Below are 25,006 nucleotides of genomic sequence, written 5' to 3'. Positions count from 1 at the left end.
AAACGACAGCCACAGCAAGGCAGAAGGGGTGCTGCTTAAACAGCCTTGGGGTTAAAAGAAATCCAAGGCTTTGACTGGGGGGGGGGCACATGAGGGTGGGCAGGAAGTCCAGTCCAAGCAGATACTGCCTGGGAGCCTGAGTGGGGAAAATTCTCCCTGCAAAACATCCACAGTAGGGTGCCCCCCCACCTCCCAGCCCTCGACATGAGACGAGTGAGATTTTCTCAGTGAGGTTCAACCATTGTTGGCTGTCGAGGCTGCGCTGTGCCCGAATTCCTTTGGAAAACTGGCCTGGCTTGATCTGCAACATCTGTTGGGTGCAGGTCCACAAACGGATGGGGAAATGCTGGCGAGCAGGCATGCAACCCTCCAGATGTTGCTGGACTCAAACTCCCAGCAGTCCCAGTGGCCAGATAGTAGTCATTCAGCAACATCTGGAGGAGCGCTGGTTATCCCGGATGTGGATGAACCTGCAGCACTCCACTCTCCAAATCTACTCAAGACTGAGCCAGAAGGCTTTTCTGCTCATACTGAAAGAGGCACCCGCTTCCTTTAACACACCAACACACACACTTAGCGGTCTAGTAGTTCATTCTCTCTCACCATGCAGCGTGGGGGCACTTTTAACTCAGAAAGGTCAGTAAGGAGCAAGTGCTTGATTCGAATTTCACTCAGGTGGAGATACTTTTCCCCCTAGCATCAAGCACCCCAAAGCCTGTGCAGGGCTTTTACTAAAGAAAAGGGGGAAAACATCTTAAGAAAGTGGAATGAAAATTGAAGTGTACATAGTGAAATCCAAAGTCCCCAAGCAAAGAAAAAACTGTGATGGTAAAGCCCGGTTTACGGTAAGGCAAGATATTGAAGGGGGGGAAGGAAGTCACAGAAAGACAGATGCCCCTTCCGTCAGGAAAACAGCGTAGATACGATTCTTCTCAAAAATGTGCCGGCAGGGCAGTCAAATGTTGGGACAGTATCAATCCGTAGCCAACCGGGGCATCAGGCAAACAGCCCCTAAGATGAGCCGGCGAGTGTAGAAGCCACAACTCCCTTCACATTTGGGGCCGAGGGAGGCGGGCTGGGGGCCTTCCGTGAGAAAGCAGCCTGTCCGTTGTTTTGTTCATTTCTTTCTTTTAAAGTGCACGGATCTGGCCCGGAGGCCACGCCGGACCCAAGGCGACAGCTTGGAGGCGGGAAGGGAAGGGAAGAGTTGGCCGGAAGCAGTCAGATGGTCTGGTAGTGCTGCCGCAGCCTCGCCTGCAGGAACTCGTGAGTCAGGTTGTGGCGAGTGATGACACCGACAATCTGGAAGGGGAAAGAGGCGGGAGAAAAGAGGGCGAGAGCGTGAATAAACGCAAGGAGGGGCCCTGCAAGATCAGAGTTGAGATCTATATAGTCCAGCAGCCCACATTCCAGAGTGGCCAATCGGGAGCCCCACAGGCAGGGCACACAACCTGCTGATCCCCAGCAACTAGTATCCCAAGGCATACTGCTCCTGAACATGGAAGCTCTACTGAACCATCGCAGCCCACTGTGAATATTTTCCCTGCAGAGCAAGATGAACAACTCTGTTCCTCCAGCATGAGTATGAACCGCGCCGGCTGGGTGTGACGGGCCACCAGGGGCTTGCCGGTCCATTGTTGGCAACCTGGCCCCTTCAGTAGGCCCCAATCTGCACCAGCAGGCAACAAACTGCCACCCTGGGCTCCTACTGGGAGGAAGGGCGGGATATAAATCAAATAAATATATCAAATCAATCAATCAATCAATAACAAATGCAGGGAATGACTCCTGAAGAAACCTCGTCTGCAGACTCCACATGTGGGAGAAGGAGGGCGGGGACACCCTCCATCAGTGGCCTGACGGCAGGTAAGGAGCCCAGCTATTGGGTTTTAGGCAGAAGGAAAGGGGCGTGCATGTCAGGGATGATATAAAAGCCCTCAGAGAGAGAGAGAGAGAGAGAGGGAGAGGGAAAGCGGAAAAGGAGCCCAGTGGAGATACACAGAAGAGACTGGGCTGAGCCTGGGGAAAGGTAGTCTTTCCTTCCCTCGTCCGGCTGTTCCCTGAAGACCCATTGGACGTGGCCAGAGCAGAGATACCAGCAGCCCAGGCTTACCCAGCCCCCCTTGCACCTTGGGGAGGCACAGGAGCCCTTGATTTAAGTTGGCCAAGGGCACTGAGGCAGAAGACTCCTGTCCACATTGGGGGAAGAGCCTCCCTTGGGACCCCGAAGCAGCTCTGAGAGGCAGAGGTCTGCTAAAGGACGTGGAGCTGGGAGGAACGAAGGCCTCCACCAGAGGATGCAAAGAAACCCTCCTGTAACGAAACCGGATCTATAGCTGAATAGACGTTGAGTTGGCGCCTTTATTCTGACCACCTTACCAGGTGAGGCGCATGGCAGGCATAGGGTGTGCCCTCTTCGATGTGCCCCTATCCCCAGGAGTACAGCACACTAACGGGAGTTGTAGTCCAAAACGTCAGGAGGGCAACATGTTGGTCTAGAACATTCACACACACACACACACAGCGCCTTTTGCCTTTGTACATCTGCTAACTCGTGCAATAATCATCTCCCAAGATACCGCAAAATTGTTTTTCTGCTCTCCACACTATAAGCCTATTTCAGAATGTTTTTTTTCCCCCTGGAGTGCAGCAACATCTAGTGGTGGATGATATATCAGGAAAGTTTGGCTTACGGCTCTAGATTCTCCACTATCTGTATTGTAAACTCTGGGACAAATATCATTAGGTCAGGGTGGGGAAAAAAACTCACGTCCAAACCCTTGGCTTTACTGTAGAGAAATTCTGATGTCGTAGATTTCTTCCTAAAGACGGTGCGCACAGGCTACTCACCTCCCCAACGGCATTCACTACCGGCAAATGCCGGAGGCCCATCGTCCTGAAGAGGTTGAAGACCTGTGAGACGTGGGTGTTAGGCGAGACGGTGAAGGGGGACGGATTCATGTAGGGTGTGATGTCCTGTCAAAGGGGTAAAGGACACAGGGAGATCCTCAAAAGCAATTCAGCAATGATTTATACGATTTATAATTTAGCGTTTCAGTGCAAGAAACGCATCCAGTGCAATTCTCTCATTTGTAGCATGCCCTTACCACTATCATCCTGGGGTTCAGGAGCGTGAGGTCCAGATCATGGATGTCGGGATAGCGAGGGTAATCCTCGGCCAACTCGGAGTACGAGAGGCGAGGCTGGCTGGTGCTCTGCAAGACGGGAAAGGAGACTCAGTTGGATAAACACAGGCCAACTCCTACGACACACTGAACCACTTCAGAAATCCCCCAAAGGGACAAGAAATCCTGGCCTGAAAATCTGCCAATTTCTTCTCTCAACTACACTTAACGAACTCTGGATTTCTATTGCGAGGAAAGTGGAGTAGGCAATATTGGAAAAGATTACTCTCCTTTAGGACCAGGAAGACGCTTTTCTAATCTTTGCGCCAGGAGAGAAGACTCCTGATCGCATGCAGATTATCATCCAAAAGTGGAGATGTGTACATATCCTTCACAAGATATTCCCAATGCATTGAAAGAAAACGTAGCTCTTCCTGGGGGAAGGTGGGCACGTTTCCCCTTCAGATGTGGGCCAGAACAGAGAGGCACAGGAGAATCCGTAAGTCGGAAAATTTCTGCTCTTGCTGCTGTCTGAAGTAGCTCACTGGCCCCCTTTGGCCCCTCAAGGGTGGGGAATCTCTGGTGTTTGTCAGGGATGCTGTAAAGACATGCTACATTGCAAGTCCTGCCCTGAGCACAGGGTTGGACTAGATGGCCTTCAAGGCACCTTTCAGCTCTATGATAATATGACTCTGAGCCGTTCACAGGAAGAAACTGAGCAACCCCATCAAGTGGAACAGACTCACCGACTGATTCTCCGAGTAACAGATGCCTCGCACCAGCAAGGTAACCAGCTGCGAGCGCAGGATGAGACCATGGAAAGTCAGGGGCCGGAAACGCTCCTCCATTGTCCACTCTTCACTGGGCGATTGGTCCGGGTAAAGATTAGGATATGGGGTATACCTGGGGAATGGGCCAGGAGGCGAAATAACCCACAGCTAACTATCGAGCGAACCGTTTTGGAGAGATGGTAGGAAAGCAAGTATGAACCCAAGTTTCAGCACTTTGGACAGTTCCTCGGAGGTTCAAACTAAAACCCAGAGCGGATGCCACTGCCCCGCTGAGCACACGGCCCTTCCAGCTCAACCAGACAGACGGCCAACGTAACGTTTGCATCAGTTGTTCCGCCCATTTTTGCCTCCGGCCCCGCCCACCACTAGCACGTGGCCCCCGGGAGGCTGCTCAGATGGGAATGCGGCCCTCGCCTGACAAAAAAAGACTCCCCACTTCCTGTCCGACACACTCCTGCCTGCGCTCACCTGCGCTCTAGCATTTGCTGCAACATGTCCTCTGTCTCCGGAGGCTCCTCTGTTGCAATGTGGTCGTCGCAGACGTTGCGCAATTCACTAGATGGGTAAGACTTCATGGACTGGCTGCGTTTGCGCTGTTCGCTTGCTCGGGTGAGGATGCTGGATTTCTGGGGCAGGGAAATGTTCATTTTAGGCAAAGGTAAATCCTTACGCAGAACAGGCCACATAATAATCGTTCCACCCATGTAAGAAATCTTTCTTTTTTAGTACGACGGCATCTACTCTTTGGAACTCCCTGCCTCTTGACATCAGGTAGGCACCTTTGCTGTATTCCTTTCAGCGCCTGCTTAAACCTTTTTTGTTTAGGCAAGCCTGTCCAGATACGCAGATGCTGATGTTTTAATCTTTTCAGACTGTTGCTGTTTTAATTCTTTTAAGATGTTTTTAATTACTTGTTTTTTTAAACTGTTTTATCAATAATTTTTATGTCTTTTGCAAACCGCTTAAAGGTTTTTACAATCGATTGATATATAAATATTAAATAAATTGTATCTTATCAATTTTTAAAATCTGTAAATTATAAAGTCTTGGTGTAGGTATCCCATAAAACATAGCTCCAAGGGTTGTAGCCAGTTAAGCCCTACTCAAAGTAGACCCACTGAAATGAATGGCTCGCAATCTATCAAGTCCATTAATTTCAGTAGGTCATTTCTAAGGAGGACCAACACTAGATATGACCCCAGGTTTTTATTTAATTTAAGGAGCATTTTTAAAACGCTTAATATTTTTTTTAAAAAAAGCTAAGCAGTGTCCAAAACAAGCATTGTTTAAAGAAAAGTACAACATAAAACCCATAAAACAGTAATATAAAAGCAGATTATGAGAGCCAATGTGGTGTTGGACTAAGACCTGGGAGACCAGGGTTCAAATCCCCACTTGGGCCAGTCATCATTTCTCAGCCTAGCCTACCTCACAGGGTTGCTGCGAGGATAAAATGAGGAGAGGGAAAACCATGTTTGCATACCACCTTGACCTCCTTGGAGGAGACCGGTGGCTCAGAAGTCAGTTGGGCAGTGAATCCACCCTGGGTTTTAGTCCGAATTTTCAGAGAGCTGTCCAAGTGCTGAACCTGTTTTGGGAATAGGCTTCACTGCTGCTTGGCGGAAAGGTGGGATGTAAATATAGTAATAAATATTTATAAAACCAAACAGGCACCATCTCTGTTGTCTGTTTGGCGCCTGTTGAAGACCTTCCTCTTTCAAGAAATCTTTTCAGTAGAGACCTCATTCTAGTCTGCGTTGGAATTAGATGTGTCTAAAGCTTTTTTCTTCTTTTTTTTAAAAGATGCATTTAAAGATGTTTTGTTCTAATGTTTTTAAATAAGTTTTGTTTTAATATGTTTTGAAAGATGCTTTGTTTTAATATGTTTTAAAGTCTTTCGTTTTTAGGATGTTTTTAATGTTTTTGTTTGTCGTCCTGAGCTCCTTCTAGGAGGAAAGGCAGGATATAAATTAAATAAATACATAAACTAAATAAACAAAAGAAACAAACAAGGCCTGTTCTTATTGGCCAAAGGAACCAAAGATAAGGCCGAAGTCGCCCCCCCCCATCAGAACTGTGTTGATCAAGAACGGCTTTTGCCTCAAATGAAGATACTTTCCTTCATTTCTTCTGAGCAAGAAGCCTCACCTTGAACTTGATGTTGTTGCTGATCAGCTGGTCCCACTTCATGAATTCTTTCTCGTAGGCTCGGTTCTCTGTCACCACTGGGAAGGCGTGATGGACCGTGGTGCGCAGGATGCTGACGAGGGACTGGATCCGGGTGTGGGGGTAAACATACATCAGGTTGGGCTCCATGATATCGCTGGCTCTCAGCCTGGGAACGCCAACAAGAAACAAGGTTTAAAATCTACACACATCCCACACACGAGCCACAAACTATTTTAACCTGCAATGCAGTAAGCAGGGGGTTGGACTTGATGGCCTTATAGGCCCCTTCCAACTCTACTATTCTATGATCCTATGCAAAACATAAAAAGGCATGCAAGCTCAGGGGAATCAGTGGGCTTACTTGTCCATTTCTGCCTTGGTTTCCCACTCCAGAAGCGGCACCCCCCGCAAGTTGACGTAGATGTCATAGATGCCCTTGTTGAAGAAGTCTCCGGTCCACTTGGCCACCTGGAAAAAGGAAAGGGGAGCAGATGTTTCGAGAAGCTCCTTACGCGGTGGCAGAATCTCTTGTCCTCTTAACAAAGTCCTTTTGGAACAGTCCTCCAAAGAGAAAACTCACACGCCAGGAAACACAGAGACCTGAACCAGGTTACAAACAGGTAGATCTCGCCTGTACAACCCTTGAAGATAGAGACAAACAGACACTGTGTGTGTGTGTGAAATAAATATATACAGTAATACCTCAGTTAGCAAAGTAGATGCGTTCCTGGACATTACTTCTTTTAACAGAAATTTTGGTACCAGAGGTAGGAATGACATGGAAAGAGTAGGGATAGGTTCCTACACCCACTCATAGATGGGGGGCAGCTTCAACAGGGGGTTTAAAGGGTGCCTACCTGGCATCCACCCCCTCCCCTCATATGAAATGTATTGGATCCTTCCCTCCCTGGCCCTGGGAGAAAGCAAGAGATCCCTTTAATGCAAAGCCAACACATGGGCTTGTCAGTTTCACCTTAAAGCAAAGGCATAGGCTTGTCAAGTTTATTGATAGCAAAGCAAAGACAAAGGCTAGTCAGTTTCACCTTGAAGCAAAAGCACAGGCTTCATAGTTGATGCATAGCAGAACAAAGCCGGTCATTTCCCCCTTTAAAAAAGCCTTTGTTAAAAGGAGTTTCAGGATTCCTTAGCTGAGGTATTACCGTTTTTAACATTTCTATCCTACCTTTCCTCCAAACATCTCAAGGTGGCATGCATGTCCTTCCCCCTCCCCCGTTTTATCCTCCTCACAACAACCCTGCAAGGAGATAGCAACTGGGCTAAGGTGGCTGAGAGTGGGGATTTGAACCCTGGTGTCCTAGGCCCTAAACCAGCCTTTCCCAACTAGTGGGCCACCAGATGTTGCTGGACCACAACTTCCATCAGCCTCAGCCAGCATTGCCAATGGTCAGGAAAGATGGGAATTGTGGTCCAACAACATCTGGTGGCCCACTAGTTGGAAAACGCTGCCCTAGACTGACACTCTAACTACTACACCACATTGGCTGTCCTTGTGTGTATATTAGTGTATACACACCCCTCTCCATTCCCCTGCTCTCTCTATGTCTATCCCCTCCCTTTCAATATATGTATATGCACACCCTTGAGCAGAGATATCTAGGTGGCCACTGCTGGGAGCAGAACGCTGGGCTGGATAAACCTTCAAGTCTGATCAAGCAAGACTATTATGTCATTGGTTAAAAAAACGCCTGGGTGTTTACTTATTTCACACTCATAGGTATAGATATAGTTTCTATTAACAGTAATTGCCAACAAGTGCCGGGAGAGAGTGTGAGTGTGTGTCTATGTTTTTTATTCTTCTTCAGTCACCGGGATCAGCTGTGCTGGGGTTTGCCATCAATGATCCCTGTTTTGTCTATTTTCAGGTGTGGTTTGAATGCAAGTTACACCTGCAAACAGACGTCAAAGGGACTCACGGTACCCACCCATCAGCTGGTCAGTTACCGCAAGCCCCACAGGGTGGGGGAAGGCAGAGAGAATTAAGGATTAGGCATTACTACCACTACCCTAAAACTAACAGGCTCACCATAAGCGTGATCATGATAGGGAGCCCATACGTGATCTCGTTAGTGGACTCGATCAGGATAACAGTGAGGCTGATCGTCATGCGGACGACCCCTCCCAGGAAGGCAGCTGCCCCGATCAGCGCAAAGGTGCCGGAATAAATGTGATCCAGACCGATGTAGCTAGGAAAAGAGGGAAGACAGGGGTGTCAGGGCGTGGCAGAGGGAGAAGGATTAGGGAGGGAGAGGTCTCACCCCGCAGCACCGCACACGGAAAGCAAAGAAGGCACCTTTTCAGTAGGTTGGCCACCAGGCGTCCGAAGGCAGCCCCGCAAAGCAGCGACGGGACAAACAGCCCACTGGGGACAGAAATCCCATAAGTCCAGCAGGAAAGTAGGAAATAGAGAAGAAAGAACAGGGAGAGAGTGACCGGGCTGAAGGTACCTGCCAAGACAACAGGGGAAAGAGGCAGCTTGAGTGGCAGCCCTCAGAAGCCCCGCCCCTGAAATAAAAGGCCACGCCTTCATTCAGCAAGAGCTCCGCCCCCAAAGAAGCACCCAGCCCACAGAGGCCATCATAAAGCACTCGGGTCCTTTTGATAACAAAGCGCACCATTGCTCTAGAGCTGTGGGTCCCAAACTTCCTCCCGCCAACCATTCAAATAATTTTTCTTCCTGTTAGCAATTGCCAGGCACTATGCTAGATGCTGCATGATTTTTGACTGCATTTATTTATTTATTACATTTATACCCGGCTTTCTTGTCCTGATAGAAACCCAAGGCGGCTTCCATATGGTTCCCCGGTGGTCTCCCATACAGGCACTGACCAGACCTGACCCTGCTTAGCTTCAGCAGGGAGCTGGCCTCAGGTGCCTTCAGACCATCTGCATTATCTACTGTATTTTATAGTATTGCAATTTTCCCGGAGGTTTCCTCTGTGCTGCTACAAACCTTAGGGTCCCCCAAAACCTAATTGCTCCCTCATGAGCGAGGGCGATGCAGCAACTTGGATTGTATCCAAGGCTAGCCCTACTCAGAGTAGGCCCACTGAAATTAATGGACGTTGCTAACTGAAGTTGATTAATTTCAGTGAGTAGGACAAGCATTGACACAGCACCACTCACAGCTTGAACATCAGAAAGAGCAGGGATGCTATTATTAAGAAACCGGCACACCCTTTTTTTCTGCTTTATCGCCACCATCCCGCCCAGGTGTTCTCATTCCACTCACCCTCCTGGTGAAAAAGCTGCAAGATGGCCGACTCTTGCGGGTTAAAGAAAAGCGTCGCCATGTCGTTGTAAGTGTTGTTGGGGCAGAAGAACGCCTTGATGCTGGAATTCACTTCGTCAGAGGAAGAGTCCTAACCCGCAACAACAGTTCAGGGTCACGTTTTAGCGTGGCTTTCAGAAACCCAACTCAGTTCTAGATGCTGAAGGTGGGGATTTTTTGGCAGGTGGGGGGGGGGAAGAAGGGGGTTGGATTTCCAGACTTGCCCATCCTGATATTTGGGGGCATCTTAATGCCACTAGGCAATCCAATTCCCACCCCCCAAAAACTGAGAGATATTCATTTTGAAAACAGGAACTTAGAAATCCACTTTAAACAGAGCAGCTCCACCTAGCTCAGTATTGTCAATGCTGATTGGCAGTGGCTTTCTTTGCTCCTTCCTGGAGATGCTGCCAGGGACTGAACCTGGCAGGTGCCTACCACTGAGCTGCAGATTATCCCCTAAAGTAAAGCAAGATTCTAGTCCTCATTGATCTGAATAAATTATTGAATAGGAACACAGGAGGCTGCCTTACACCAAGTCAGACCACTGATCCATCCAGCTCAGTACTGTCTACTCTGACTGGCAGTAGCTCTCCAGGGTATCAGGAGGGAATCTTTTCCTGCCCTGCCTGGTGATGCTGCCAGCATTGGAACCTGGATCCACATGCGAAGCAGATGTTTATTTATTATTTGATTTCTATCCCGCCCTTCCTTCTAGCAGGAGCCCCCGAGTTCTACCCCCAAGGTATGGCTCTTCTCCCATGTGGGGGCAATCTTAATTCGACGTGGTGTTTTAACATTTAATAAACATTTAAAAAATACCATGGGGAATTAAAACTGCCCCGTTTCTTCTTAATTCTGGCTGCCAGAAACCAGACCAAAACAAAAACATTACAAAAATACTCCTGGAAGCTTCCATTGGAAATTTAGGCAGTCTCTCTAAGCTGGGAAAAGCAGGGAACCAGAAAAAAAAAGTTTGGAGTTGGAAGGTTCTCTTGCAAAATGCATAAATTAGAATATGGATGTAAGCATCGGTGCACTGCAGCTCAATCCACTAACGGTATTCATTGATGTTAATTATGTAAAAGTGAGGGCTACAACAAAATGCTGCAGTGTAGAGTGAGATTATTTGGGATTCCTGCCCTCCCATCCCCCATCCTTGCTTTCCTATTTTCCTGCCCAAGTCTGCTAGTAATCTCCCTCTTCTGTGCGGGTGGTGCCTAATTTGGCCAAAAATGCAACGGCACTCACACCCTGCATGGTGGAAATAGAAGGAGCAACAGAGGTGCATTTAACCAAAGGTGGAGGGGACACCTACCAGCGTAGGTTTTTCTACTCCTCTCTTCAAGCAAGGGCACAAGACTCTCTCAATTACCTGCTGGCCAAGAGAGCTGTTGTCCCCGTGGTTGGCGGAAGACAGCGGCCGGCATTCCCCTAGAACCATGGAAGCGACAAAGACCACCAGGGTGGTCGTTAGACACACCAACAGGCTCTCCAAGACTCTGCAAGTGAAAAGAGGCAAGAAAAGCATGCAAGGGGATTCCACAACTCAGAACTATTCACTGCTGCACTCTGCTGTCCGCCCAGCCACACTGCAACCTTGGAGGCTGCAGCAATAGAAGGGAACCCCCCCCCCATAGAGTGCCTTAGGATAGCCCAGGGATGGAAAATCTGAGGCCCAGAAACTAAATGAGACCCTCTAGGATTTTCTCTCCACTCTCTCCAAGTCCTCTTCAAATGCTTTTGCCTGGCTGCAAAATGTTCTAGACCTGCGATAATAATCCTTATTTGCCTGGATGGACAGCTGTTGCCTCTATATATTTTTATATCACAACATTTATATAATGCTTGATTGTAATACAGTCTCTAAGTAGTTCTACTGTGTTTTTTTTTTTAAAAAAACCACTAAAGTGATCAATAAAAAAACAGGTATTTAAAAACATTCAAAGAGATGATTAAAAGCGACAGTAAACAAAAGGGTTCCAAGTCATGGCCAGCATTCTGCGCGTCTGGCCATGTAAAACAAAAATGTTTTAAGCAGGTGCTGAAAAGGATGCAGCGAAGGCACCTGCCCGATGTCAAGAGGCAGGGAGTTCCAAAGTTGAGCATGTTTAGACTCTCCCCCAGGGTCTGTTCTTCACTAACAGCCAGGCAAACGCAAACGCACACACACAGAGCAGCGAAGGACAGGCAGGAAAAAGGGGTGCAAGGTACCTGACCAGCTTGGGTTTGGGCAGGACGTTCCGCATGCGGTATTTCGCCAGCCTCTTGTTGATGCAGTTGAAGGTGGCTCCCAAGAGGCCCCCCAGGATCCCCATCAGGATGAAGAAGCCCAAGTCCACAGCAGTCCACAGGTGGCATTTTTTATCCGACTCCGAGCACTGGAGGCAGCAAGGTTGAAAATCGATGAGCAAACCGAGGGGAACTTATGCAGACACGGAGGGCGTCTCACGGTCCGACTGTTTACGTGTTCAAGGGGTGGAAAAATTAGACCCTGATGCAAGGTGAAAAAAAAAAGAGGCCAAATCCCCTGGAGAAGGGATGGATGGATCCGTGCATTTCTGGCCCAAGACACTTTTAAAGAACTCAAGGCTATGCATATTAAGTGTTCGCTCTGGCTGGCTGGTTAGTTTTGTTTTCTGTAGAGGCTGGTGTTGATCTATGTTTTTATGGACTGATTTGTTGCTCAATTTTCATGGCTCACTTTCATAATTTTGTATCCTTTTAAACTTGATTGCAAGTCATCTGCCCTGAGGCTAATACAGAAATAACAACACCTCATAATAATTTTATACATGACAACACCGCAAATTGGGGTACATCCAGTGCTAGCCCTACTCAAGAGTAGTCCCACTGAAGTTAATGGAAATGGCCAACTTAGTTTCATTCATTTCAATGGGTCTACTCTCGAGTAAGATATAACCCACAAGACTGTGTACATATCGATTGTAAGTTGCCTTGAGTTAGGGAACTAAGAAATTAAATAAATAAAATACAATAATTCAACATAATGTTATCAGAATAATCAGCACATAATTTTTGTGTGCTTTTACACTCAATTTCAAGTCGCCTGCCCTGTGTTAGCCGGCTAACAAACTGAATATAACTAAACATAATTAATAATAAATAAATATTAGGCAGCAAAACCCGCTCACGAGACCCTGAGGCAACCAAGTCAATCTGTGGAGCTGGAACTCACTCAGTGAACGACCAAGAAAGGCTTTCCCCCTTGTTCTCTTTATCAAACTGTCTGGCAACATTTGGACAGAGGTTCACCAGAAGAATAACTGACAAGGTGATTTTGTCATACATCAAGCGGCATTTATCACTTTTGCTAGTACTTTCCTGGAAGCCAAGAACACTTGGCGTGTGTTATTTTTTCCTAACGATAAAAGGGGGAAGGCAGAAGCATCGAGCGTTGCTCACCTTAAACTCCCCGAAATTCAGCAACCCCGGGAGCTGGAAAGAGCCCCAACTTCCAAACTGGATTCCGGAGCGGAAGAAGTTCAGAGTGAAGGTGGCCGACATGGAACAGAAGAGCTGGAAAGGAAAAAAGACCCAACAGGTGCTGAACTTTTGTGATGTGGGAAAGTCCTCATCCCGAGACTTGTTTTCAGTGCAACCTCACTTTTAAATAAAAACTTGTGCGAAACAATTCTTAGGTGGGAAACTTTTGGAAGTTATTATGCGTCTGAAGAAGCAGGAGTGTTAATGTTCTTTTGTGATGCAATATAGTCCTCAGTGTTGCTTTGTAATGTGGTATAGTCCTCATTCCAGGACTCATTTTAAGAAAACAACACATGTGTGAAACAACCCCAGGGTGGGAAAATTTGGAACTTGCACCCTAACAGAACAAAATCAACTCAGTTTATCAAAGGCCTGGGGAAAATAAAAAGGTAAGTTTTTCCCAGGTGCCAAAAAGATGTCAGCAAAGGTGCCTGGCAAACCTCACTGGGGAGAGCATTCTATGGGGCGGGATGCGTGTGGGATGGGAATTGTAATGCAAAACATCTGGAGGATACCAGACTGGGGAAAGGCTGCCTGGGACTGTTTTGCTCTCGGCTTCTGCTTACAGAACTTAGCCTTTGACTTCCTGGGACCGGGTGGCTGGCCCCACAGAACTGCGAACTAGCTCCCTGACCGATGATTTCCCCACCACCAGGCAAGGCCTGCCCGTGTTTGGCCCTTACCACTTTCCACGTCAGGCCCTGATTCCAGAAGGATGAGCCCTCTTCGAGGCTGAAGAGTGTCCCCCCAATCGGGGCCCCGAAGGCTGCAGCCACCCCAGCGGCGGCTCCCGCAGACACAAAATCCCTTTTGTCCCTAGGAAAAGAGAGAAGCAGGGAACGGACAGGAGATGTTTCTGAACAACAAGCAGCAGAGAGCATGATGGGTTGAAGGAGGCAGGCGAGAGGGTGCGTCAGCTCCTCTCACGTGCGTTAAGAAAAAAAGAATATCCATCTAAACCAGGAGTGGGGAGCTTTTTCTGGCTGGCGGGCAAGATCTTTATCTCTCTGCCCCTGGAGGGCCAAATTTGACAGGTGGGCATGGCCACCCATCTGTCAATCACCTGACATCATCGTGACAAGAGATATGAAGGCCTGGGGGAAAAAGCAGAAAATTTTGGGGGAAGAACTGAGAAAAAATGCCCCCCTCCAGTTTTTCTGGGCCTTCACATATCTAATAACGTCAGATGATGCTGCGCTTTGAAGCCCCAACTATCGGGACTTCAAAGTGCTGTGCAAGGCTGTTTGAAAGCTCTTCTGCCAATAGCCACGCTTTTGCCAATAGGCACATTTAAAGAGCAGTGCAGAGCAATGTGAGAGAATTGCTCTCTCATTCAGCATCAATCAGGCTGGTCTCATGGTATTGTTTTGTTTTTAAATCAGGCTGTTCTCCAGATACCAGCCAGTGATTTGCCACTGGTGTGCACCTCTTACCTACTTCCAAAGCGTGGCGTAAACCACAAGTCTGAAAATGTGCCTCTTGGCATAGCACGTCCTACTCCTTCACACACACACCCCAAATCCCTCACCCTGTTTTAAGTACTGTACCTGTCGCTGCGGAAATAGGGGAAGTTAAACTGGATCTTCTTCAAAGAGATACTCTGGAACTGGGGGGGGAGAGAAATAAAGATTCTAAGATACAAAACAGGATGATAAATGACTGCTCCCCTCCACCAAGAATTACTACACGCGGAGCTGGGGGTAGGAAGAGTGATGGCACAGCAACTAGGCAGAGAGTTCAGGTTCTTGGAAGGAAGCATAAAGCTGCAAGATGCAATTCTATGAACAGAAACACAATCTTTTTTAAGATTCCAAGAAGAGGAGCTGTGTCTGTAGAATTGCATTTTGCAGCCTTGTTCTTCCTTCCAAGAAGCTGAACTCTCTCTCTGACTAGTTCACTTCCTGTGATTTTGCATGACAGAGTTGAAAGTGGGTGGGGAAGATCCCTGTTGCGATCTTAGCTGAGCAAGACTACCACTGGCAACAGGGTATAACTTCAGGAAACAGCCAAAATCCTCCCCAGGACTATCCCCAAGGAGAATGAACTGGGCAAAGTAAGATAAACTACACAAACTTGCATAATTTATGCACATTACACAACTGAGCTTTTTCTCTCTCTTTTTTTTGCATTTCCCCCTCTATTTACAATGTTCACACTATGAGGGCCATTGCTTACTGCACGTTGCCAAATCAGCACGACCCACGCACAAAAGAGAGATCTGCAGGCTTGGGGCACGTCAAGGTTTGCGGAAGTTCAAAATAGATTTTTTAAAAGACTAGAGGGTGGGAGAATCCTTAAAACAATCCAGTGAAGACTGTGCCTATTCAATGGGTAACGGGGGCAGCGGGAGAGAGAGAGAGAGAGCACAGAAAACCAAGAAGGAAGGGAAATGGAACGGAGTTGCTAGAATCCTGAACAGGGAACACTCCATGCTGCAACAAGTTGTTGCAGGGGCCACTTGTGTAGCTTGAATTTGTAGCCATGTCCCAGTAGCATTTTCCTGCAGCTTTTCAAGGAGGAATTGTTGGCTCTGTTGGATAGCCAAAACGAACTGGAACCACACACACACACCTCGCTCTAGAACTCACCTGAGGCAAACCGGCTCCTACCACAGCGCCACTGTGAATCATGGGCCCCTCCTTCCCTACAAAGAGACCTGGGAAAGATACAAATCCATCAGCTCCCTATAAAACCACCCAGATCTGGGAGCTGGAAGGAGAAGACCTCCTCCGTGTGCCCCCTCCAAGGGAGATGCGGAGGGTGGCGACATGAGAATGGGTCTTTTCAGTGGTGGTCCCCTGCTTGTAGAATGCTCTGCCCAAGGAGACATGCCTGGCGCTGTTGTTGTCAGCTTTTAGACACCAGTCTAAAACATTTGAATTTGCCCAGGCCTTTAGGAGGGTAATTAGATATGCCTGTGGTCTCTTTTTTTGTGCTCATCCTATTACTAGTAGCAGTAAATTTATAACCCGCTCATCACTAGTAGGTCCCAAGGTGGATCACAACAATATAAAATACATTGTTAAGAGCAGTTTAAAACAAATTACATTTTTTAGTGGGGTGGATCAGATCAGTCCTTTTTACATATATTTATGGATAAGCATTTCAGGTTCTTGTTTTCCTCCTGTTCTTTCATTTTGGTTTAGGTTCCTTGTTCTTACATTGCAAGTCACTTTCAAACATTTTCATGAATAAAGCGACAAATATAATCTACTATATGCTCTGGAAAGTTGTTTGCCATGCATTTAGACACCTCTTAAGATACCACCATAAGCAAATCCTGCCTGATGGCTCCTGGGATCAAAGAGCAGGTTTTTGTCTCCATATGGATACAGTTGGATGCCATTTTGAATCAAGGTGGCGGACTGAACCTTTTAGAACGGCAAGGATTTATGGGTTTCTTAGAATTCCTGAGCAATGCTGGATACGAGGCTGCTAGTTAATGCAGATGATGATGATGATACACATCACAAAGAAATGTGGAAACGGTCAAGAGGGAAAATACCACAGTGACCAGCACTCTTACCTCCAGCGACGCTGAAGAGCACCCCGAGAGCTTTGCACACCAGAGTCCGGAGCCGGACTATCCCAGGCACTTTTACTCCGTTCAAGTAGCATTTGATCTCTGGGATCCCAGATCCGGCAGCCACAGGCTACAAGGGGAGCAGAACTGAATGTTGTTACCACGTCAAATTCAAGATCCTGCTATTGGTATATTAACAGCTTTGGACCAGTTTACTCAAGGCAGGGGTGGGGAGCCTGTGGCCTTCCAGATGTTGCTGGAGTCCCAAGCCCCATCATCTGTGGCCATCAGCCATGCTGCCTAGGACTAATTGGAATTGGGAGTCCCAACTACATCTGGAAGGCTGCAGACACCAATTCCCGACTAAAGGGACCACCTTGCCAAATACTCATCTATTTGATCGCTTCAGTCTGCAGATTTTGCAAGTGGCACACAATGTCTGGTCTGCATCTGCAAGGAGTCAACCCTGAAGTGTGGCAGCAGAACTTGTGCTCTAGAACACCCTGCCAGTTGATGTTACGCAGGCACCTGGGCTATGTTGTCTTAGATGCCTGTTGAAAACCTTTCGGTTTGAGCAAGTCTATCCCAACATATAGCTTAGTTATCTATATGCCAGTGTGGTGAAGTGATTAGAGTGTTGGACTAGGACCTTGGAGACCCAGATTCGAAACCACACTTAGCCATGAAGCTCACTGGGTGTGACCTTGGGCCAGTCACTGCCTCTCAGCCCAGCCTTCCCCGCAGGGTTGTTGGGAGGATAAAATGGAGAGTGGGAGAAACACATACAACACTTTGAGCTCCTTGGGAGAAAAGGCAGGATACAACTGGAATAATAAAATACTTTTAAAAATTGATTTTATTTTTGTTTTTAATGATACTAGTCTTAAGTATTATTTGTTCTCAATTGGTTTGCAGATCTTAGCTGTGTTTTATTTTACTGGAGAGTTCTTTGATCAAACAGTATCTAAATCTTCTAAATAAAATAAATTGGGAGGTGAGACACTTGTGACACAGGCAGCCAAAGGGTCAAGAGGTATATGTGTGCATGCACAGAAACACACTTCTGACCACACAAACACACTTAGAATCGCATGAGTGCTCGTCTGTGGACAAAGCTTGGAGCAAAGTGGTAGTTAAAAACATTGCTCAAAGCCATCAGCTCCTTTAGTCCAAGCTTGTAACTACTCGCCCTGCTGCCATGGGTGCGTACTCGCCTTAGGTGATCAGGTAAGGAATCTTTTTGCAACCTGGAAGGCAATTAAGTTTTTCTCCCTCTCCTTTCATGAGTTATCAGCAGTGACTTAACAAATGACTTAACCAACACTGGTTCGTGTAGGGAAGAGCCGTCTGCAGCAAGATTAACATGAGAACTCAACAGCCCAACTGGCTGCTCAGCGTTACCTGGATCAAGACAAGGAGGCTGGCCAGGAAGATGAAGGTCAGGTTGAAGCCGAGAAGCTCCAGGAGGGATACCGCAAGGCACCCTTTCTCGCTGCACTCCTCAACCGCTGCAAGGACAGGGTCAAGGAAATGGGCACAGCCAGCCTGCCTGTGTTACACTGAGAAGATCCCTCTGCCGTATCCCAGCTGACCCACACAACAGAAGCTCCTACTTTCCTAAAAATAATGATGGCTTCAGCTTACACTGCTGTGGGGACAGAGCCAAGCAAACAGGCACAGCGAGGCTGCCTATGTTACAGGGTGGGGAGCCTTTTTGCAGCCAGAGGGACACATTCCTTTCTAGGCAACCTTCCAGGAGCCAAATGCCAGTGGTGGGCAGGGCCAGAGCAACTAATGCAAAATTTACCTTTGTACACACTCTTGTTTCTGCACACGCCTCTCTCCATCCTCCAACCAGGCAAGGAAGAGGCATGATCAGAATTCAAGGGCACATTCTAGCCAGGCAAAAACACTCAAGGAGGGCGTGGCCTGGGGAAGAGTCCCAAGGGCCGGATAGAGAGGCCTGGAGGGCCGGATGTTGTTCCTAGGCCTGAGGTTTATTATGTTGACAGTGAAGACCTCACTGCCTTGCCCCGAGGATCTTACAGACCAGAAACTGCTAAATAATAATAATTGCTCCGACCCACCCTGAGACAAAGGGGTACGGCAGGCTACGTAAATGAAGCGCCTCCATCAAAGCCAGCGAGACGTCTCAGATCAACACTCAGAACGTCTCCTGGAGTTCCCCCTCCCAACCCAGCCGTTCCCACATTATGGAGAGCCGCCCAAACGGCAAAACCCAGAGAGGATACAGCTCTGCACGATGTGGAACTTGAGTCTAGAGAAGAGCCGGACAAAGAAGTCCACAAAGAGGCCCACCTGCGAGAGAAGAGGAAGACAGCGGTCACAGAGATTCTGGTGGATTACATCCAGCAATCAACACCACACACACCATGCTTAACCGCAGAGATAGGTGCTCATCGGGCATTTGACCCAATGCACCAGTCTCCCAACTGGCATCTAATGAAAATTTATTATCATTTATTTAAAATATTTCTATCCCTCCCTTCTACCCTATAATAGGGCACTCAGGGCAGCTTACAAAAATAAAATCAAACACGTACATAATAAAATTGCAAACAATAAAATCACAAAAACGTTAAAATAAATTAAAATAAATAAAATACAATACATACACACATATATACATATATATAGGGAGTGGTACTAAAGGGACTACAAAGGTAAAATTTAACGTAGAAGGCATAAAATCAGTGTCAGGCTTTAAAATGGCAAGGATGCGTGCATTTGCCCTTCATCAGAGACGCAAGCAGCCTTACCATCCCTGTGCAGACTCCAATGGCAAAAACCATCACCCACTTCACTGCTTCATACCGCCGGCCATTCTGCAAGGGGTGGGGGAAGGGAAAAGAAACACACAGACACGGGTTGGAAAAAGATGGGCCAACACCACACAGTGTTTGCATCAATACAGGGTAAAGCGATTCACTGTATGAAGAAATATACACAATCTAGCACTAAAGGTGAATTTGTGTCCTCTATGTAAGAAAAAAGAGTCAGATCTCTAAACCTTCTTATTGTTCCTCACGTGCACATTTATGGCAAAATCATCAGTGTTCCAAGTATGCAACGTCTCAGTCAAAAGGTCTGGTTTTGAGGAGCTGGCGTAACGACTGTAATAGGGCTGGGGAACCTCAATTCACCCTCTGGTCACTGGATCAACGCACATTCCCCAAGACAGAAAAAGGGCAAGTGGGGACACAAACACATTCTTCACAATTCCAAGGGATCTGAGTAAAAGAAGGATGCAGCAGAGTTAGTCTTGAGCCTGGAGAAGCCCATAGAGCTGAAAAGAGGAAGTGGGAAAGAGCGCCACTCTTCCTAACTTCCTCCTTCAGCTCTACATGCTAGCCTCCTTCAACAGCTCATGACCAAGGTGGAAGTGAATAGAAGGAGGCTCAGAGGCTTCACAGGCACCAAGGGAAAAGACTTCAAGGGCACTCCTGTACCCATGGGCACCATGTTGATGAGCCCTGAGTTTGCTGCTTAACACACACAAAAACCCGCAACCGCAATGGATTATTCCCATGACCTGAGCACTCGTTCACCATCTTACCCTGTTGTCAAGACTGTCCAGGACTTCCAAGAAGGGTTCATTGATGCAACGATCATAGTCCAAACTCTGGTGGAGAATGAGGTACACAGGCAACAGCATGAGAACACAACCGATGGTACAGAAAACCACTAAATCCACACTAACATTTTCTAACAGAAATGGCTTACTCCATATATAGGTTTCAGTGCTTAAGGCAAGGATGGAGACCCAGTGACCCTCCAGATGTTATTGGACTCCAGCTCCCTTCAGCCCCAGCCAGCATAACCAATCGGCAGGGATGATGGCAGCTGTAGTCCAGGAACATCTGGCGGGCCACAGGTTCTTCAGCCCTGTTTAAGTACTACTTCTTTTCCAAAAGCAAAGAGGCTAAGCTTGGCCGTAGTTTAGCAGTCTTCAGTAGGCTTGGAAACAGCCACTCTCACCTGGGGTGAGTAGAAACTGGCTGGTAAATAGGAAAGGGGAGTTTTTTGAAACTGGACGAGAGTTGGGGCAACAGCATTGCCACAATCAAGTGAACCAAGCTGGGTAAGCTAGATAGTAAAATATTGTGCATTAGTAATTAGGGGCTATTAAAGGATTTTTCCTTGATTTATCTGCAAGCTTACAGAAAAGAGCAACCCAAGGGATCAGGGAGGTGGAACATATTCCCTACAAGGAAAATCTATGCTTGGAGCTGCTTACTTTAGGGCAGCCTTTCCCAACTTTTGGGTCCCCAGATGACGCTGGACTACAACTCCCATCACCCCCAGCCAGCATGGCCAATGGCCAATCAAGACTCATGGGAACTGTAATCCAGCAACATCTGGGGACCCAAAGATTGGGAAAGGCTGGCTTAGGGGGAAAGGCGGGACAGAGTGAGAACATAATAGAGCTGTATAAAAGGATGCATGGTCCAGAGAGGTTGAATAGTCATTTTACTTCATCCCTTAAAGATGCAATCCAACATGGTGATCCCATTAAACTGAATGGTGGGAGATTCAGGACAAACAAGGGAAGGACTTCTTCACACAGGACACAGATTAACTAAGGACAGTCAGGCTGTATACAAACCACGCATTTAAAGCACATGGCTTCCCCCAGAGAATCACAGGAACTATAGTTCATTAAGGTCGCTGGGAATTGTAGCGCTGTGATGGTTAAGCTACAGTTCCCACAATTCTTTTCTGGGGTGGGGAAGCCATGTGCGATTCCCAGCAATTGATATTCAGGGGCACACTGCCTGAAACAATGGAGGCAGAGCATAGTCATTGTGACTAGTAGCTATTAATAGTCTCACCCTCCACGAATAATCCTCTTTTAAGGCCATCCAATTTGGTGGCCGTCACTGCATCTCGCGGGAGCATATGCCATAGCTTAACGATGCACTGGGCAAAGAAGTTCTTCCCTTTGTCTGTCCTGAACCTTCCAACATTTGTCAAAACACACACTCCCTCTCAAGGCAAACTAGAGAGTCTTCAAGGCAACTAGAGAGTCTACAAGGCTAGTCCTTCCTGAACAGTCATGCTCTTTTTACCTAATGCTACATGAAAAGGGTATGATGCATCATGTTCACAGGCGACGTCTCAATGTAAGCACATGCTACTTAATCCCCACTCAGTTGTGTGATTAGGCACCTACTTGACAAAACTGCCGCCTCTCACCTCATAGTCCTTACGCGGGAGAATCTCATCATCTTCCTCTTCAGTTTCTCCAAGGATGGTCTGCAAACAAATCCAAATCTCAGTGCAAGTGGAAGTCAAGTTCATCCACAATTTTTTTCAAGTGTTACTAGTTGCGACTGTGCTAATCCAAGGCTCCCCAACCCTTTTAGGCCTGGGAATACATTGGGAAATCAGAACACCCATTTCACAGAAGAAAAACTGGCAAGACTGAGAACCTGCCCCCCCCCAAACAGGTAAAGGCAGACATCCTCAGTCTGCCCCAAATACACAGAAACCCCCTCAAACAAATAAGGAACACTGCCCCCTAAAAATCAGGCAACTCCTCCAACCTCAATTTAAAAAAAATTTTTTTTTTATCTCCCAAAAAGCCTCAATTTAAAAATAAAACTGGGAGATCAACAAGCAACGAAGAGATAATAAAATGCTATTCATGTTTGATACAAAGATAGACACAATTATACTATCACCCCAACAGATAATACACTCAATCAGCCTTCACCAACCTGGTGCCCCCTTCAGATGCTTTGGACTACAGTTCCCATCAGCCCCAGCCAGTGCTTGCAGTCCAAAACATCTGGAAGACACCAGTTGGCTTCTTACTCCAGGAGACATTTTAAGGTAGCATTCAGTTTCCTGTTTAGTTTTATGATGAATTTTTATTCCCTGTATGGTTCATTTTTATGTACACTGCTTATAAATGCTAATGATTAAGCAGGACGCAAATGCCTTAATAATAATAATAATAATAATAATAACAACAACAAGAATACCTTTCTAACAGTATTTTAAATGTATTATCAAATCTCTTCGCTATTTATAGGATATTTGTTTTCAATAGGATATTATCATATAAATAAAAAAATAATATTTAATATACAACTGCTTATTATTTATATTATTCTACACTATTAAAAAGCACAATAAAAATATACTGTTCTTAAAAAAGACGGGGCAGGGGGATATTGTTAGGATAACTGGACTACAAATGATTCTGCTAAATCAAAAAGGGATCCATGTCACAGATAGGAAGGGGCTAGGCGTGGCTGCCGTGGAAACAAAAAGCGGCGGATGCACAGAAGAGGACTCCAGTCTGCATTTTGGATAAAAGAGCTGCCTTGGATGTGACATCACCAGCATCATTCCAAATCCAAAGAGAGTCCTGCCCTTAAAGAAGCCTTCAAAAGCCTGGGGCCCTCCAGATGTTGGCATCCAACCCCCATCAGCCCCCACAAGCATGGCCAATCATCAGAAATGGCGGAAGTTGGGAGTCCAGCAACATCTGATATTGGCCAACCTATCCTCACTCTAGTTTAGCATGTTTATTTCACTTGCCTTTAGTAAACAAAGACAAAGGCATTGAAACTTAGCCAAGCTTACTTAATAGCTATCACTGTTGCAAATGAGTGCAATTAACAGACTTAATGAAATGGAAACTTTTCTATGGAAAAATAAATTTTGGGAAGCTTTCCACTTTGCATCCCTGTTCCTTTCCCAATACACACTGCACTGCATCACCTACATCATCATAAATCATGCAGTGATTTCATTAGGCTGTGGCTCACATAAGGAGGTCTTTATAAACCAAAACTCACCACTGAACTCCAACTCAGTTTCTGGGGCTGCATGCAAACCATACATTGACAGCACATTTAAAGGTTTCCCCAGAGTAGTTTCCAAATAAATCCTTCTTCCCAGGGAACTCTGGGAATTGTAGCTCTGTGAGAGGAATCGGGTTCTCCTAAAAACTCTCAGCACCTGTAACAAACTATAGTCCCCAGGATTCTTTGGAGGAAGCTTTCACTGGTTGAAGTGGTATCATAGTGTTTTAAATGTATGGTGGCGGATGTGGCCTTGGTGAATGTCAGCCATTTCCAACAAGTCTTAAAACTGTGAGAGATTCAACAGTTCACATCAGAAATGTCCGTTATGAACCTGCATTTTGACAAAAACACAGATGACATTTGGACATTTAAAGGTGTCAACTGATTTTTGACTGGTAAATATAACAGTTCTCCAAAGTTTCCCTCTGGGCTAGGAAACACTGAACATATTTCTATTACTGCATGAAAAAATGAAATGGACGGCCTTCAAGTCGATTTCAACTTATGGGCGACCTTATGAATAGGGTTTTCATGGTAAGTGGTATTCAGAGGGAGTTTACCATTTATCAGAGTGCAGCCCGCCACAGAAATTTCATACATTTGTAAACAAGCGGCTGGTAAAACAGAAGCAGGATTAAAGTTACTGTATTAAATGCTGTAGACATCCCACCCCAAAATCTAAGATGTAAGAACTCTCACACACATCTATTCTAGAGCAGAGATAAAGAAGATGAGATAACACCACAGTGGGGATGTCTCTGAGCAAGTACAGAGTGACCTTCCTTCTCCAATGAGATAATGCAACCATCCTCCCCCACCTCATACATCTGAGATAATAGGCTGTATTCTACTTACTCAGAGTAAACCTGCTGAAATTAATGGGCTTCTATTAGTTACATCCATTCATTTCAATGGGTCTGCTGAGTAGAACTAAAACTGGATGCAACCCTCTACTTATACATCTGAGATAAATATGTACCACTGCAATGGCTCATTGGAAAGGCACTCTATACACACACAGAAGCATCCCCACTCCTAGATATACATTCCAGGACAGAAGATGATCATCATAACTAAGCAAGAGGGGTGCCTCTGGGCATGCACAGAGTAGCTTTCCCTTTCCAATGAGTCACTGCAATCCTCCCTCCACCCCCAAATAACCTCAGCTATCTACAGCAGGGGAAAGGTTTTGCAGTGACTCATTGGAAAGGCACTCAGTACATGGATAGAAACATCCCCATTCATAGATATGCATTCCAGGACGGAACATTACAGTCACAACAAAGTAAAAAGTGGTGCCCCTGAGTATGCACAGAATGGTCTTCCCTCATTGCAACCACCCCCTCCCCAACTATAGCTTGGGAGAAGTAACCTCAAATGTCTCCCTGCAGAGGGAGGGTTTTGCAGCGATTCATTGAAAAATGGGGGGGCACCTCTGCACATGCTCAGAGACATCCCGCTTTGCTACTTAACCCACTGGCACTGGAAACAACGGCAACAGGGTCCAGCAAAGCTGTACCAATCCTGCCCCCTCCCCAAGACTCACCAGCTCCTCTGGGGTGTGGCTTTCCCTCTCCCCGCAGCAGCAGCAGCAACAGCAAGATCCAGCCCCACAACCCGCCGCCATCTTTCTCCTAGAAAGACCACCACCAGGTCTACCAGCAGCCCAAGCAAAGGGCCCGTGCACATGCGCCCTAATCAGCGCGTCTATAGCCCTGGAAGCGGGGAGGGGGGGGAAAGAAAGTGGGCGCGCAGGCGCAACG

At 46.7% G+C, this 25,006-nt stretch overlaps 1 protein-coding gene across 3 annotated transcripts; it reads right to left on the bottom strand.

Annotated features, from left to right (window-relative positions):
* Nucleotides 1-682: 682 nt before the first annotated feature.
* On the bottom strand, nt 683-24,982 carry CLCN6 (chloride voltage-gated channel 6). 3 transcript variants are annotated; one of them, XM_061602042.1, is made up of 23 exons: nt 24,790-24,982; nt 21,622-21,681; nt 19,982-20,047; nt 19,185-19,250; nt 18,657-18,723; nt 17,806-17,912; nt 16,408-16,534; nt 15,470-15,537; nt 14,429-14,487; nt 13,565-13,697; nt 12,801-12,914; nt 11,589-11,755; nt 10,750-10,876; nt 9,336-9,465; nt 8,397-8,550; nt 8,130-8,289; nt 6,447-6,553; nt 6,065-6,251; nt 4,385-4,542; nt 3,872-4,028; nt 3,108-3,215; nt 2,851-2,976; nt 683-1,302 (listed from the first exon to the last, which is right to left on the bottom strand). In XM_061602042.1, the coding sequence occupies exons 1-23, from the start codon at nt 24,868-24,870 to the stop codon at nt 1,222-1,224; spliced, it is 2,610 nt and encodes an 869-aa protein (XP_061458026.1). In that variant the 5' UTR covers nt 24,871-24,982; the 3' UTR covers nt 683-1,221. The 3 variants fall into 3 exon arrangements, with proteins under 3 accessions (XP_061458026.1, XP_061458027.1, XP_061458028.1); XM_061602043.1 differs by lacking the exons at nt 17,806-17,912; nt 18,657-18,723; XM_061602044.1 differs by lacking the exons at nt 17,806-17,912; nt 18,657-18,723; nt 19,185-19,250.
* Between the last annotated feature and the right edge of the window lie 24 nt (nt 24,983-25,006).

Source organism: Rhineura floridana, chromosome 18 (genome assembly GCF_030035675.1).
Source record: "Rhineura floridana isolate rRhiFlo1 chromosome 18, rRhiFlo1.hap2, whole genome shotgun sequence".
Taxonomy (NCBI): domain Eukaryota; kingdom Metazoa; phylum Chordata; class Lepidosauria; order Squamata; family Rhineuridae; genus Rhineura; species Rhineura floridana.
This window is presented reverse-complemented; position numbering and strand designations above follow the sequence as displayed.

What these genes read in the sequence shown, in the direction of transcription:
- CLCN6 (XM_061602042.1), bottom strand. Translation starts at nt 24,870, where the DNA reads ATGGCGGCGGGTTGTGGGGCTGGATCTTGCTGTTGCTGCTGCTGCTGC. An exon ending in GCCTCCTTGTCTTGATCCAG is followed by an intron (nt 16,535 to 17,805) that starts GTAACGCTGAGC and finishes CTCCCCTTGTAG; the next exon opens with CCTGTGGCTGCCGGATCTGG. An exon ending in GTTACTCGGAGAATCAGTCG is followed by an intron (nt 3,216 to 3,871) that starts GTGAGTCTGTTC and finishes CCCGTCTTGCAG; the next exon opens with AGCACCAGCCAGCCTCGCCT.